Here is a 15,427-nt window from a genome sequence, read left to right as displayed (position 1 = left end):
TTTCTTAGGTATGGTGCACCACTGGAGCTCCACTATTAATGAGACTCCCTCTGCCATCCTACATTTAACATATTTGTTTTAATTTAGTATTTTGAGCCCAAATGGCCCACGTCATTTCACCTTTGTACCAGCAGATGGAAGGATTTAGTGCAGATTGAGGATTCATTTCTTCATTCGTTTCTATTTTGAAGAACAGAAAAACCCTGACACTTTTATTTCGACATAAAATAGTCAAAAAAAAGTTTGTTTGTGCTTGATGAGGTTTGAAGGAGAAACAGTTTTGTTTGGTTTTATTTACACAGACATCAGCAGCTGAACTTCATCCATTTTACTGATCAGATTAAATTCTGCAGTAAAACTCAGTGTGAACTGTAAATAATCTTTATTAATATTTGATTTGTCATGACAAAGTTCCACAATCAAAATGTGTAACAACAGACAGTAGGAGTAAAATTATTTGTTTCTGCAAAAAAGTAACCCAGGTATTAAAATACACTGTACAGCATTTTAAAGGGGAATATGTATTTCTAAAATTAACCAGAAAATGTAAAATATTTCTATTTATTCTCACCATTTAATAGATGATTAAATTTGTGAGTTGAAAATTCATTCAGTCTTTAATACAGGAGAGATGATCAGTGGGGCTGAATTTTTACCTCCATCATTTAAACAAGGATTGAAGAATGGATAGAGTTTCTGAGTGAAAGACTGACCAGTGAAAGAGTAGATATGAGATCTGGACTTCACATCATAAAAGGAGACCAGACCCTCCTCATAATCCACAAACACCCCCACCGTCTCCACCTTCTCTCTCAGTGTGAGGGGGACACGGGGACCAGCATTAGCCCAGTACTGATTCTCATTCCGCAGTTCCACAGTCCAGAATCCATTCTGAGGTTCCGGTGTAATGCTCTCCTTCCTGTTAATGTTCTCTCTCACAACTCCTAATGTCCACTTAGTTTTCCCTCTGACCTGCACCTCATAATAAAATCTCCCTGAGGAGAAACTCTGCTTTCCCACAACAGCGAGACCCGGATTAAACCTCTGTGGTGTATCAGTGAGTTTCTGCCACTCGTCTCCATCTGTCACTTGTTTTCCATCAGCAGACAGGATGAGTTTGGGATGAGCTGTATCAGGATCCAGAGTCACATCCACTGAGAGAAACACACAGTGTGTGATGTGAGTTTGCAGGTAAAAAAGATTAAATCATCATCCAGTAGTGAGGATCATTTGTAGCATTTACATATCTTAACACGCATTTTAATAACAGGTAAACACCGGTTTCTGAGCAGAGAGAGGTTCCGTTTAGCCCCTTGATGGAAACGCCGTAGTGGCCACATGAGCTGTGGGAGTCACTTGCTGGTCGGACATTTTGAACTCCGACTCAACTTGTGGGACACCGTGGATGCGAGTTTCTTAAAATACTGCCACCGTTTATGTTTGGCTAAGCAGGTAAGTGTTGTTTTACTAGACTAGGGATTTAACAGTGAAGCGCAGTTTACTGTTTCAAACGAAATATGGGTTCATTTTGTCCGACCACCAAAGCTAACATTGCTAGCAAGGCTACAGACTAGGGTTGCCACCCATCCCGTAAAATACGGAATCGTCCTTTATTTGGCAATTAAATCTTGTGTCCCGTATTGAACCGATACGGGACGCGATTTGTTCCGTATTTTCATAAATGTCCAATACACATGTCTGTCTCACACATATCAACACTAAATCTAACAATAATGAACAAAATAAAACAGGAAATACTCCGTTGCGGGATCTACCCAGGACACAAACCCCTCCACTCTGTGTCCCGCTCTGTGCGTCTGGGCCTGGCTGCCTGCGTCACTGCGTGTGGCGCTGTCACGGTTGCCTAGAGACAGACAGACACACACCGGCGCTGCTCAAAAAACCCAGGCCTTTTAAAAATGTCTACCTCTTTCTCTGCACCATGGCACCTTGACCTTCAGTGATGTTGAGAGGGTAACCACAAAGCTCAACCTCATCCATAAAGTTAACATGGATGAACTTTATGATGAATGCTCCACAGCAAAGCCCATTCTGAAGAGGCTCAAAGAAGATGCTGAGGATGAATGGAAGTCCAAAGGTGTGGCTGCCAGGTGGGTGGCTCTCTTTCAAGTAGCTGACCTGCCTCACATGCTGTCTGTCATCAGCCACATCTTGAGCATCCCAGCATCCACTGGATATGTGGAAAGGGTATTTTCAAGAATGGCCAACAAATGGAGTGACTGCAGGAACAGGTGCTCCATGGAGCTCATAAGGAGTGAGCTCCTGATCACTCTAAACTTTGAGCAGTCCTGTTCAGAGTTTTACAACAGCGCTTTGAAAGACAAAGAGTTACTCAGTGCAGCAAGGAAAACAAGAAGTACACTTGGAAAAAGAAGTGAGGGAAATCTGTTGACTGTTTAAATCTGGTCTACTCCACAGACAAGAGAAACACAACAGTTCCTGATGAACTCCGGACTGTTGAGGGAAGGAGTAATGTTTTGCACTTTCTTGTTTTCTGCATTCTTGAATAAGCAGACATACATGTTTGTTGTGTTTCTGTTGTTTTTTGTTCTCTTTTTTCCTCTCTAAGTAAAAATGTCCCCAAGGTTCACAAAGAGAGTCCCTACACCAAGAACAGTTATGCACTTACATTTACAGTGATATTAAGTTCTCAATATATTTAGATTATATTTTAAAAGTTCATTGTTGCCCACTTGTACATTATACACTTTTACAGAATTGGCAATAAAGCATTTCAAGCTTTAAGTATGAGTAATTGCTTTCTTGATCACCCCTTTAATAAAAACACCTACAAAATAAAACATACCACTGCTGTGGGCACCCCACCCCATGGGAGTCGTGCCCGTGGTGGTCATGGCCCCAAGGAGCCGTGGTGGGCGTCCCTTATTTTCATTTCTGAATGGTGGCAACCCTACTACAGACGGCGCTCCAAGCTTAGTGACCCTCAAAAGAATTCTTGCACAAACACGACTTTATGCTAACTTTAATGTGTTGGAATGCACTGCGTGTGTTTATAATGCGTTGTAATTGAATTATGGTGTAGTTTTGTTTGAGGAGGAAATAATGCCCATGAGCACTGGGAGGAGGGGGAGGGGTGACCTGGTTCTGCAGTTAGCAGTAGCCGCGCAGTGAACGCAAACGCGGGGCGATTTGTCAGTCGGAAATGTTACAATTCTGCAGATCCAAGCCAGTATATAGCGCCATGTGGGAAACTCGCTGATTAAAGTTAAGGGGCTTCGGAGTTGGTTAGACTTGGGCCCAGGAGAAGAGCACAGTCTTCCCAGTGCCTCCCGAATGGACGCTGCGGCAGGAATGGAAACGCTAGCGGTGGGCGGCTTGATCTAAAGTATCGATCTAAAGTATCGATCGTATCTCCATTAAAGCAACTCAGAATGGTATGTTTCCTTGTGCCAGCTGTTTACACTAAAGAGTCGATTCAACAAAGATCTTATTTAACCTTTTCATGTGTGAAATGTGAGGAAAAATAGTCCAAGTTTTAAGATTTTGTCGGATTGTTTTCATTGTTCAAAATTGTGCTTAAATTGAAATCCATTTAAGTTACTCAGAACATTCTGTCTTATTTAAGTCATTTAACTGTCCATGCATGTGGGGGAAAATGTTTCATTCTCAGTTCATGCTGAACCAAATCAGTTATAAAACACGAACATCTACATTTTCATACATATACATGTATCTGCAATTGCTTAATTATCTGAGATTAAACTAATGTATTCTTTTGAAAACTGATTAAAATTATCAGGTTAAAATATTAAACATTTTCTTATACCAGCTTCACTGAGATGTCAAGGTTCTTTTGCTTTTATTATAAAATTAATACTTTGGCTGCTGCTCAGATTAAGAAAGCAATTTGAAGACATCACTCTGGGCTGTGATCACCTAAGACTTTGGCTTTATCTTGTCAAATGTTTTTGAACCAAGTCTGACTATTTCCCGCTCTTTATTTCGCTCTTGTTTTCAGACTTTGTTACTTTTGGTGGTTGTCTTCTCCAAAGAAGCCAGACGAACACAGCTTGCTGTACCAGAATCTGTCAGTGAACTGATTGATGAAAGAGAGACTTGGACTTGAAGGTGATTTCTCACTCCAGTTTGAGGATCCAGATTTTGGCAGTGCATTATGCAACTTGACAATGTCTGAATTACCAGCTGAGCGTGCAGTCCTGCATATTATGCGGGACTGTAATTCATCTCTACTTAACCAATCCAGTGACCATTCGACTGGTTCAGTCTCCGCTCTTGATACAGCCAGTGTTCACTCTGAGCATTTCAGGTCTAGCTCAGACTCTATCCAGAGCAATTTAAGGCATGTTGCTGAGCGTCTCTCTCCGTTCCCGATCCCTAAGTTCTCATATGATGTTGAGTTGAAATTGCGTAAGGGTAAGGAGATGTACGAAAAGTCAAAGAAGGGCCTTGACGTGACAAGAGACAATAAAATGGCCATTTTGGATAAAATTTCACAGGCAATTTTTGAAATCAAAAGCTACCCTGACAAAGATGAACTTCAATCAGTTGCCTCTTCCCTGGTTCTTAAGGAGCTAGTTAGCATCACAGGCTATGAAGGATGGAAAACAAGTATCCAGTACAAGCTTGGAAACTACAGGTCAAAGCTGCATCAGGCAGGCTGCAATGAGGTGGATGTGAACAGGAAAAGAAAAGGTGGAGATGAGGATGACCGCCTGTTCACCCTGAAAAAGCCCAAACATGGAGAGGTCAACCATGTTCCAGATTATCCACAACACCATGATGATTCTACTCTTGAAGAGTTGCTCTGGTTGATGAAATGAAGAAGAAAAAGAACCTGACAATGATGCGGGACAAGCTGGAGCTGACATTTTCCCTTAGGCGGAGAGAGGTAGTGGAGGGGCAGCCTATGGTATCCGAGGTCCAGGAGAGATGGCCTGCGCTGTTTTCCTTTGAGGAGGTAAGATTGTGCTCATTTATTTCCTAATTTTATTGTTCAAATGCCCAATGCAGTGTGTGTGTAATTGGGTAGGTCTGATTTTACTACATTGTCTATAACTGACAAAATGCGCAATCTGTTATAAGCTATATTGGCAAGCTATACTACACCATGCTTTTGTCTAAACCGGGGAACAGGGGCGCTGCACCCTCTTACTCTTGGTGTGCACCCCCTTACCGAAATGCCGATTGAACCCCAAGTCGCACTTAGGCCATGCACTTATATGCTACTGCACAACATGCAGTCTTTCTCAAAATGATCTTTTCTCCGTGAAAACATCCCAGCAACACCACGTGACAATGTGTCTGATCATCAAATACATTATAATGACTCCAAAAACATTCCAATCATAGTAGATACACCGTCAAATGGTGCAAAAATGATCCGAATTGGCCTTTTCCAGACCGAGGTGCCATGTTGTTTAGTTGTTTACTTGTCGCAGCTGCTCTCGCGAGATTTGACATAGGTTACATACAAGGTCAGCTGACTTGTCGAGAGAGATTTCTCGAGACTGAATGACGTTTCACCCACCGGCACGGGAGCTTTGGACAGAAGAAGTTCGTGAGTTGTTTTTGTTGACACTTGGACATTTAAAGATGTCATCCAGTGGCACGAAATAGAAGAAAGCCAAAGACTGTCCAGGACAGAAGAAGATGACTTCTTTTTTCTGTCACAAAGCGGATAAAGATGTTTCCGATGGCGAGATCGCAACAATCGAGGGATCGGTCCGTGCTGCCAATTGAAGCTCATTGAAGCGGTCGTGCTCATTGAAGGACGCGCCAACCGAGCGCTGTGACAGCGGCATCGCGGAATCCGTGATGAACAAAGACAGATGTCTTGCTCTGATGAAGGCACTGATGCCCCTTTTCCACCAAAGCAGTTCTAGGGCTGGTTCGGGGCCAGTGCTTAGTTTGGAACCAGGTTTTCTGTTTCCACTGACAAAGAACTGGCTCTGGGGTCAGAAAAACTGGTTCCAAGCTAGCATCAACTCTTTGCTGGGCCAGAGGAAAGAACCGCTTACGTCAGCGGGGGGGCGGATTTGTTAAGACCAACAACAATAGCAAGATCGCGAAAGGTTGCCATTTTTAAGCGGCGAGAAGCAGCAGCTGTACAAACGCGAAGTCATCCATTATTATTGTTGTTGTTGCTGCTGCTGCTTCTTTTCCGTGTTGTTGTTGCTACGATCTTCGCGCCAAGGTTTATACAAACGCAGCTACGTAACTGACGTATACAATGACGTAATGACATGGGTCCACGTAGCACCCCAAGCTATGGAAAAGTAAACTGGTTCTCAGCTGGCTCACAAGTTGAACAAGTTGTGAACCAGCACCAGCACTGGCCCCAAACCAGCCCTGGAACTGATTTGGTGGAAAAGGGGTATGAGTGTTCAGTGGAGAAGCAAAATGAGAAAAAGGCCGAGTTCCAGGAAAAGTTCGTGTGTGTATATGTGTATAAAAAAAAAAGAAAATAATAATAATTTTTTTTAGCGTGCTTACATTTTTTGCATGGTTTCAAACTTTGTGATTTTGGTTTGGATTCCAAATTTAGAGTGTTAATTTTTTTAGTTTCCTTTTAAAGAAAATAATTTTGCTCTGGAATTATTTTTTTCATTTTGAACAACTAACTTTACCTTATTCTAGTATAAGAAAACAACAGATTTCTCTGGTGAATGTTTAATACTTTACATTTGATTCATTTGAATTATAAATTTCTGTTTGAATCATGAGGAATTAGTATTGTGTAATTTGAATTGAGGTATTAGAATTTGATTTAAGCGTTTGTGACAGTTTTATTTTCTTTTTCAATGTTGACAATTTTGTTACAATTTCCGTCTCAGATAGCCTAAGAATGTCCCATTGTAGCATCAATTTTTCAAAGGCTTTGCACGGCGGAAGGGGGGGGGGGGAACGGGACACCCCTGCACCATCTCCCCCCGCCATGGTGAGCGCCCTCATACTAGATTTTTCTAAAAAAAATGTGGATGGCCACTCCACACACTCCAACTCACTACACTATCAGCCCCACAATTCATAATAGAATTTGTCCTCCCAAGGAGTATGTTCCCTAATTCAACTTTTAAATTGGAACAATTTTTGTTCTTTTTTCTGTGCATTTGTGTAGTTTGATGTTTATTTGAGTGTTTTGTCCGCCGGTTGTGGTGTAGCTCCGGACCCAGTTTTGGACGTTGGTTCCCTTCAGGCCTTGGTTAGCTGTGGGTGATGCCTGTGCTCCCAGCTATGGACTGCAGTGAGCTCGTTGCTCATTTTAACATCGTGGTTGTCTAGCGCTCTATGCTTTAATGCTTGGCGTGATGTTCCGAGCGATGTTGCTCGGTGGCGTCATGGCAGTTGTGCAGGCGGTTTAGGACATACTGTGGGTGGTAGAAAAGGGCAACTGGATTTGCTTGAAGATTCTTGAAAACGTTTCACCTCTCGTCTGAAAGGCTTCCTCAGTTCTGTCTGACTAATAGGGAGTATCAGATATTATCTGATTGACTAATAGGGAGTATCAGATAATATCTGATACTCCCTATTAGTCAGACAGAACTGAGGAAGCCTTTCGGACGAGAGGTGAAACGTTTTCAAGAATCTTCAAGCAAGTCCAGTTGCCCTTTTCTACCACCCACAGTTTACTATGACCTGGATGATTGAGAATCTTCACAGATAGGTTTAGGACATACCAGCGCTCTGCGTGGCGGTGCTTCTGTGCTCGCTTTGTGGATCCATGGTGTGGTGTTCAAGCCATGTTGCTGGCGGCGTCACGGTGGCTGTGCTGGCGGTGTGGGACTTGTTTTTGTGCGCCTTTTGGTGGGACTGTGGTTGCTACACCACTGGAATGACATCCTGACCCCTATTTGGTGGACTTTTATTTATTTATTTATTTTCTCTCTGTCTATAATTGTAAAGCAACCTTGGGTTTTGAGAAAGGCGCTATATAAATTGAACCTGTTTATTATTATTATTATTATTATTATTATTATTATTATTATTATTATTATTATTATTGATGTGTCATAGTCAGATTAATTGTTAGTCCTTAGGATTTGTCTTTACGGATGCCAATGAAACTTCATGGAACTTTTTTGCCAAAACTAAATGATATACATTTTTATAGAGTAATTGTATTGTAGCTTCCTAGGAATTTTCTGTTAAGAAAAAAAACCCTAACAGAATCATTATTGTCCAATTAATTATATTATTTTATTGTTTGTGTTCATATATCTGAAGAATTTAATCGAATCACCAGCAAAGACCTCCTGGGGACTTTCACTACATCCCTTGACAATTATGTGCCTCGCCTGCTTAGACTGTACCGGGCTAGGGAAGGCAGGCTTTGGTCAGAAGATGGAACACCTCCTTGATAACCTTGATGAACAGGTAAGTGATGTGCCTGAAGCTAAAAGCATTCATAAGTTGAGGGAAAATAACCTGTCATGCTTATCACCTGCCAAACCTTGAGCACTTGCTGTGTTCAGTAGCCAAAGAAGACGTGACCACCCATGCCTCTTTCCTTTGTTGAAAATATGAAATATTTGCCCGGGATTATTAGGAAAACATGAATATACTTTTTTTCATTCCAGAGAGACAGAAAAGCTAAAAGATGCTTTGATGGACATGCATCATCAAAAATTGATGGTACCAGTCATTGCTTTGGTGTTCTGAACTGAAACAGAAAATGATCACAGTATTTCTAATTTGTAAAAGTACAAATAAATGCAGGATTGCAGTGGAATTTCTTTCCCTCTTTCCTTTTGCATTTTGTATAAATTCACTTTGGCACTATACTAATTGATACGCTTGTGTGTTTTCCACTGGGTACTGTTAGACATCGGACATTGTGTCTCACCGAAAGACAGCAGCACTGAGGGGCCTGCCTATTTTTGTTCAGGATGACACCGCTAAATTCTTCTTGAAGTGTTCAGTGAGTAATAGCAAGTTTATTTCTATAGCACATTTCCTACACAGGTAATTCAATGTGCTTTTTTTTAAACTTCCACAAGCTGAATGGCAAGAGTCACTAGCATGTTACTAAAATTTAGGTTGGAATAAGAAGAAATGCATTTTGTCTTTCAGTTTTCTTTAACACTCAATCATGTTTGTTACTTCTCTTCAGGACACTGACCCTGAAGAACGAGTGCTCAGAGGTGGGTCTGTTGCCATCCTCACTGTCCTCGAAGACAATGATGCTGCTGTTTCACCAAATGTGCGAGACATGGCGATTGTGTTGGAAGGGGCCATTGTGCTCCATGACCTACCAGACCTCAGTACTGCCTTTGCATACCTCTTTGGCCTTCTGTATGCCATGAACATTGATTATCCAAAGGAGATGAGGTATACCTTTGAAGCACTTCAGACTATCTTTTTTTTTTAGCTTGGCTCTCGATGCTCACAGCGCATAAGGGGTCTCAAAACAAAGCTATTGCTGTGAGCTCGTCATTTTAAGCATGCAGATCTCTGCCTCTGAAACAAAGATTCATGAAAGTTTTGGAGATGTCAGCTGCCAGTTCACAAGAGGTGCATATACCGTGTTTCCACTGTTCATGTTTGTTGTTGGTGCTCAAGTAAAACTTGGGTGGATGCACTATCTTGCATGTGCAGTCATTTTAAGCATGCAACTCCAGTTTGCCTGTGAAATATACATTTTTGGTATTGTTGGATGTCAGTTCAGGGCTCGAAATTCGCGGTGGTCCGGTCGCCCGAGGCGACTTAATTTGTCATTTGGCGGGTAATTCCTGTCACTAGCCAGCCTGGCTGGCTAGTTGAAAATAAAAAATATATATGAAATGAAGATTCAGACTAGGGCTGTGCGATATATCGAATATACTCGATATATCTCTGAAAATTCTGTGTGAGATACATAAAATTATTATATTGTAAACTATCGAGTATTTTATGGTCATCTGCCGACTTGCATTTGTTTCGTGTTTGTTGCGTTTGTTTAAAAGCTTTTCCGGTGGTTTTCTCCCTGTCCCTCAGGCAGTAAAGCGAGAGGCTGCCTAAGGGTAAAAAAACCAATAACGTCACACACTCTCCAACCAATCCCGGGCGACATCTAGGTGCTGAAAGGAACTTGCGGGAAGATTTTCTAGTTTCGGTTTACAGCGCTGACTCAGTTCGTGCAATCGCTGGTGTTCCATAGGCTACCGTGTAAGCTCTGTCAATTTCAGCGACAAATTGGTTCCTAAAAGAACTAGTAAGGGGTCAGTCATCTGGCATTTTTTTGGATATCGCGAGGAGGACGTGGAACAGCAAATGCCAATTTGTAAAGTGTGCAAAAAAAACCTGTCATCACGAAAGGCAGCAGCACTACAAAGCATGTTGGACATATTTTGGGTGCTATAGTCATGATAGTAAGTATATTTGTTTTCAATACTCATACACCAAGTTGCCAAGTTTTCCAATATATTATTATTTGTTGATATTATATTATGGTGCTCTGTGTTGTTCGCATTTATGTATTTAACAACAGTCTCAAAATACTCGGGTCTTGAAATAAATGCACATTAGTCATGAACAATGGTAACTACTCTCTTTTGCGTTATTTTTGACAGAAGTAAAATTCATACATTAACAAATTTTGGCTAGTTGATTTTCTGTTTGGCTGGTTACTTTGTAAGGTAACTAGTCCGGCTGGCTGGTGGAAAAAAAAAAAAAGAATTTTGAGCCCTGCAGTTAACAAGAGGCGGTGGAGCTTTATAATTTTTTATTCTTAAATTCTTTGATTCAAAGACCTTTTAAACGCATTTGAAAAATGCACGTGTTGTGCCACGTAATTCAAGATGTTTTTGGATGCGTTTGTCTCGATCATTTTGCAAGATTTGTAAGAGGCACATAACCAGTGTTTTGCCTGTTCAAGTTTGTTACTAAAATATAGATGAAAGTCTTCCGGATTTACCCGGAAATCCGGATATTTGACAAAACTCTTGAAAATCTCCGGTTTCCCGAGTGGAGAAATGTATTTTTCGGATTTTTCGCGTTCCTAGACGCGGCGTAATACTTCGCATCGTCCTTGCATGGGCGCGGTCCTTAAATAGCCCAAACACAGTTCACTGATTAAAGACAGGTGTTCTTTGTTAACGGCGCGCATGCCGGAGCTCGTTAGCGCGCTTTCAGGTGCACTAGCTAAGGCGCGCGCAAGACTGACACCGTTCTGCGCAACACAATCGCACTAGAAAGCATGTTCAAGCTGCCAGTGGAGCTGCAGTCTTTTTAGTTGCGAATTACAAGTATTTCCTCTTGTGTTAATAATTCGCCATGTCAAAACAAGCAAAACTTTCCTCCTTCTTTCGACGAGAAGAGAGGTAAGCAATTTATTATATATATTTTTTTCCATCAAAGTTGCATTTTGTGGCTTTGAAGCCAAGTTTTAGTGCCGTTTCTAGAACACAAGATCAAGAAAACGTGGAAGAAACAGCAATAATGGAAGAGCCCGTTTCTAAGCTACCTAAAACTAGCAATGGTAATTTATTTTTTGTTACATAATGCACTCGGCTGCCAGTCAGTGTGTGACACACACACACACCCTACTCCCCTGATTTACATGAGAAATTTGGTATTCATTGGTGTCTTTACATTTACAGACAATACGAACTATAATGTAAACAATTGGCTTCAACTCGCAAAAATATGAATTGGAAATGTTTAGTTCACTTTAGCTTCTGCAAACGCACAGCTCTACTAAAAGATTGATAAACAAGGCTCAATGTCCCCAACACTGAAACCTGAAAGCTTTAGAAACTCTAACAGACCTTTACTTTTTAACAGCACTGTTTTGGGATTTTGCTGACTTTACCTTCAACTGTCTGATTTTTTTCAAAGTAATGAACTGTGTAGCAGGAAAATCACTGCGTTTTCTAAATGCACTCCTGAAAATTACTCATTAACGAGGGGAATTAAATTTGATATTTTTGACAGGTTAATCATTAATGTACATGAAAGAAAAAGGTTTAAAAGTTAGAACTTGTTTTAGTGAAAATAAGTACTAGAATGCAGTGTTTTGCGTGTTATGTTATAAAAAATTTTCGGGGGACGTTGCCCCCCCATCTTAGTTTCACTAATTTTTCGGGGGACATTGCCCCCCCATCTTAGTTTGACTTTCAAAAGTTCAGGATTTTTTTCTTTGCTCCATTTTCATCTCTACTAAAATTTCAATGTTTGTGCAATTTTAAACTTGTCTAGTTCATTGTGATTAGCGCTCATTTACAACTTCAGGATACACTTGGACAGGCAATTATTTTATGTGTGCGTGTCCTGTTCAACACGATGTTTACCAAGAGGAATAAACATAGTGTCGGTTAACTTAATGCTTTGTGCTCTTCATTTTATTTAAATATTAATTTATTTATTACAGCAACATGCATTTTTATTGATTTATAAAGCAACATTTCTATCTCACTGAATCAAGAATTGTGTGTTTATTCAGCAGGAATTTCTGTATTTGTTGAAGATAGAAATACATGTTATTGAAGCAAGAATTTCATGGTTAGCATCGCAAGATTATCAAAATTATGTGAACAAGAAAATTAAAGTCTGCAGAACTCTTGTCTAAACTTAAACGAGTAAAAGTCAACGACAGTAGTCAAAAGTTGGGACAATTCAAAAATCTATTGCATCATGTTGCCTTGATAATTTGAGTTTTCTCAACATTTTTTTTTACAGTGTAGTGAGGAGGATAATGAGAGACACTTTAAGACTTCCTTTTAGCTGGAGAGATCTACAGATGAAAATAAGTCTGATGATGCAGTGGTGTAATGATGATCTGTACATTTTAATATGAGAGGAAACAGAAACCTCACTGTACCTGCATACTGCTGAATCCTCTTCAGTTCTGTGGAAACTAATTACAGCAAAACATCACTTTCATTAGATTTCAGATGGTTTGTATAGAACACATTTTAGGTTTATGTCACAAAAAAAGTTCATTCTGAAAATTTCTCACCTGTTTCTGTCAACTTCTCATTCAGAGTGTGCTGAAGCTGAGACAGAGCTGTCCTCACAGTGTCCCCACTCAGATCAGTGTTAATACTGATCTCAGTCCAGTTCTTGGTGTGTGGAGGGCTGCACATGGAGGAGTAAATCTACAGTAGAGCAGGAGAGAGGAGAAATCCCTCAGCATGGTGAGTGTTGTTCTGTGATGTTCTGCATTGCCAGTGAGCAGAGAGAGGAACACTGACCTGTAGGAGGTGGAGATGCTCCTCAGTGTGTGAGAGCTGCTCCAGCTCAGTGTCTCTCCTCTTTAGCACAGTGATTTCCTGCTCCAGCTCTTTAATGAGTCCTTCAGCCTGCCTCTCTGCTGCTCTCTGCTTCTCCTCCATCACCTCGAGCAGCTCAGCCTGACTTCTCTCAATGGAGCGAATCAGAGCAGTGAAGACTTCAACACTGTCTGCTTTCTCTTTCTCTGTGCTTCTCTAAAGGAGCAACACATTTTCACTTTCTTTACATCACACTCAATAATGAACTAATCTTTATTGCGGATCGTTAATTTCTACAGATTCAAGCAAACAATACATAAACTATTTTCCACACACTTTGCTGAGCTCGACTGAGTGTTTGATCTCTTGGATCTTTTTCAGTCGGTCCTGAATCATCTGCTGCACGTCTGTCTGTGTTTTCCCCAACTGAGTCTGAGGACAGAGCAGAAGATAAATAATTGATATTTTTAATACTTTTGTACCTCTTGTCCTGGAATTTGATCTCAGAAATTTCCAGTCTGCTCTACCACTGGATAAATTAATTTGTGTTATCTATAATTATGTCTAAAGTTGATGTTAATGAATGTTTCTCACCTTCCTCTCTCCGCTCTCCTCCTCTATAGGAACAGTGTTGTGATTCTTGTGGTCTGTCTCAGTGCAGAACTGACACACACACGTCTGATCATCTCTACAGAACAGCTCCAGCGGTCTCTCATGTTTCTGGCATATGTAGTCCTCCAGGTTCTCCACAGGGTTTATTAGTTTGTGTTTTTTATGTTTGGGCATATTACTATGAAACTCTAGATGAATTTTACACAAACTTGCACAACAATCCAGACAGGATTTCAGGGCCTTCAGCTTCTCTCCAGTGCAGGCATCACACAGAACCTGAGGTTTGTCAGGACCACGTTTCTTCTTGAAGAGATCTGCAACCTCTCTCAGTGTTGTGTTAATCTTCAGTTCAGGTTTCTTGGTGAATTTCTCTTTACATAATGGACAGTGACAGTGTTGACTCTTCTCCCAGCACTGTGTAAGGCAGCTCTTACAGAAGTTGTGTCCACATGGAGTGGTGACTGGATCAGTGAACACATCCAGACAGATCGAACACAGCAGCTGCTCTTCAGACAGGAGACTGCTGGAGTCACCAGAAACTAGGATTTATAATAAAAGAGTTACACATTGTTTGTTTTATAAATAGTGTAGAAATACTGGAATTTGTTTCAACCTTGTCTCTATTCAGTCCACTGCATCTGTAGTGTAGGTGTGAAAATCACACACCAGAATTTCTACACGTTTTTCTGGACTGATACCAAAAAGGCTTTTTATTCTAAACTCACTTATAGTTGACATCTAAAGGCACTTGTCAGGGCGTCATTTAATGTTTTGGTCAAACCATTTTTGTAGAATACTTTTAATGAATTTTACAGTCAAAGGTATTTACAAGTGTACTGTAGATCTTACATCAGAAATAAAACCCAGAACCTCCTGCATTAACAAGAATGACAAAGTTGTTTTCCTCCCAGAGCTGATTATTTTTCCATAAAACTGTTCAGGCTTGAGTGCTTTATTCCTCTTATACAGAATCAGTGCAACACTCCAACAATAAAATACTTTTCTTTCACGAAGTCACTCACCAAAATATTCCCACCCAAAATATCTCCCCCTATGCCCTGAAAGAGGGCCCATCTACCAGGTAAACAAGATCCTCGACTCTAGATGCAGAAGGGGTCAACTAGAGTACCTGGTAGATTGGGAGGGCTACGGACCCAAGGAGCGAAGCTGGGTGGGAGCCAAGGACATCTTAGATTCTCTCTTAACTCAAGAGTATCATTCCCAATAACCCAACAAGCCTGCACCAAGGGGGAGAGGCTGCCCCAGGAAGTGTTTAGCTCCCGGAGGGAGCTCCCCCGGGGGTGGGGTGTTTCTGTCAGTAATAACGTTAAGAGCGACAGCTCAAGACGGACTACAAACATGGATGCTAATAATTACAACCTTAAGATCCACAGCGCCCTCTGTCACCTGAGTTCTAATTACACCTGTCTGTGATTCCACTAATCACTATACCTGCTACTAAACCCCTCTCACACCTCAAAGATGCGAAGTATTGTCCAGTCTTCACTCCTGTGTACCGAGCTGTTTGTTTACTCCATTTGCCTTCTAGTTTCCTTGACCCTGTTTCTTGTTATTCTCACCACACTCTCTAGTCTAGTCTGTATTGCTCTGTGTGCTGATTGATC

The 15,427-nt window shown here is 41.0% G+C and overlaps 1 protein-coding gene across 2 annotated transcripts in view; it reads right to left on the bottom strand.

Moving 5' to 3' along the window:
• Positions 1 to 410: 410 nt before the first annotated feature.
• The window catches only part of LOC132900986 (E3 ubiquitin-protein ligase TRIM39-like), a 145,725-nt gene continuing 130,708 nt past the window's right edge, over positions 411 to 15,427 (bottom strand). For both annotated transcript variants that reach the window (XM_060943426.1, XM_060943455.1), the window contains 6 exons: positions 13,785 to 14,341; positions 13,527 to 13,622; positions 13,173 to 13,406; positions 12,938 to 13,076; positions 12,800 to 12,835; positions 411 to 1,154 (listed from right to left, as the gene is read on the bottom strand). In XM_060943426.1, coding sequence (XP_060799409.1) covers positions 607 to 1,154; positions 12,800 to 12,835; positions 12,938 to 13,076; positions 13,173 to 13,406; positions 13,527 to 13,622; positions 13,785 to 14,341 — 1,610 coding nt within the window. In that variant the 3' untranslated portion in view covers positions 411 to 606. The remainder of the gene's footprint in view (positions 1,155 to 12,799; positions 12,836 to 12,937; positions 13,077 to 13,172; positions 13,407 to 13,526; positions 13,623 to 13,784; positions 14,342 to 15,427) is intronic.

This window comes from Neoarius graeffei, chromosome 1 (genome assembly GCF_027579695.1).
Source record: "Neoarius graeffei isolate fNeoGra1 chromosome 1, fNeoGra1.pri, whole genome shotgun sequence".
NCBI classification, from domain to species: domain Eukaryota; kingdom Metazoa; phylum Chordata; class Actinopteri; order Siluriformes; family Ariidae; genus Neoarius; species Neoarius graeffei.
Note: the sequence above shows the minus strand (reverse complement) of the source record. Positions and strands in the feature narration are given on the sequence as shown.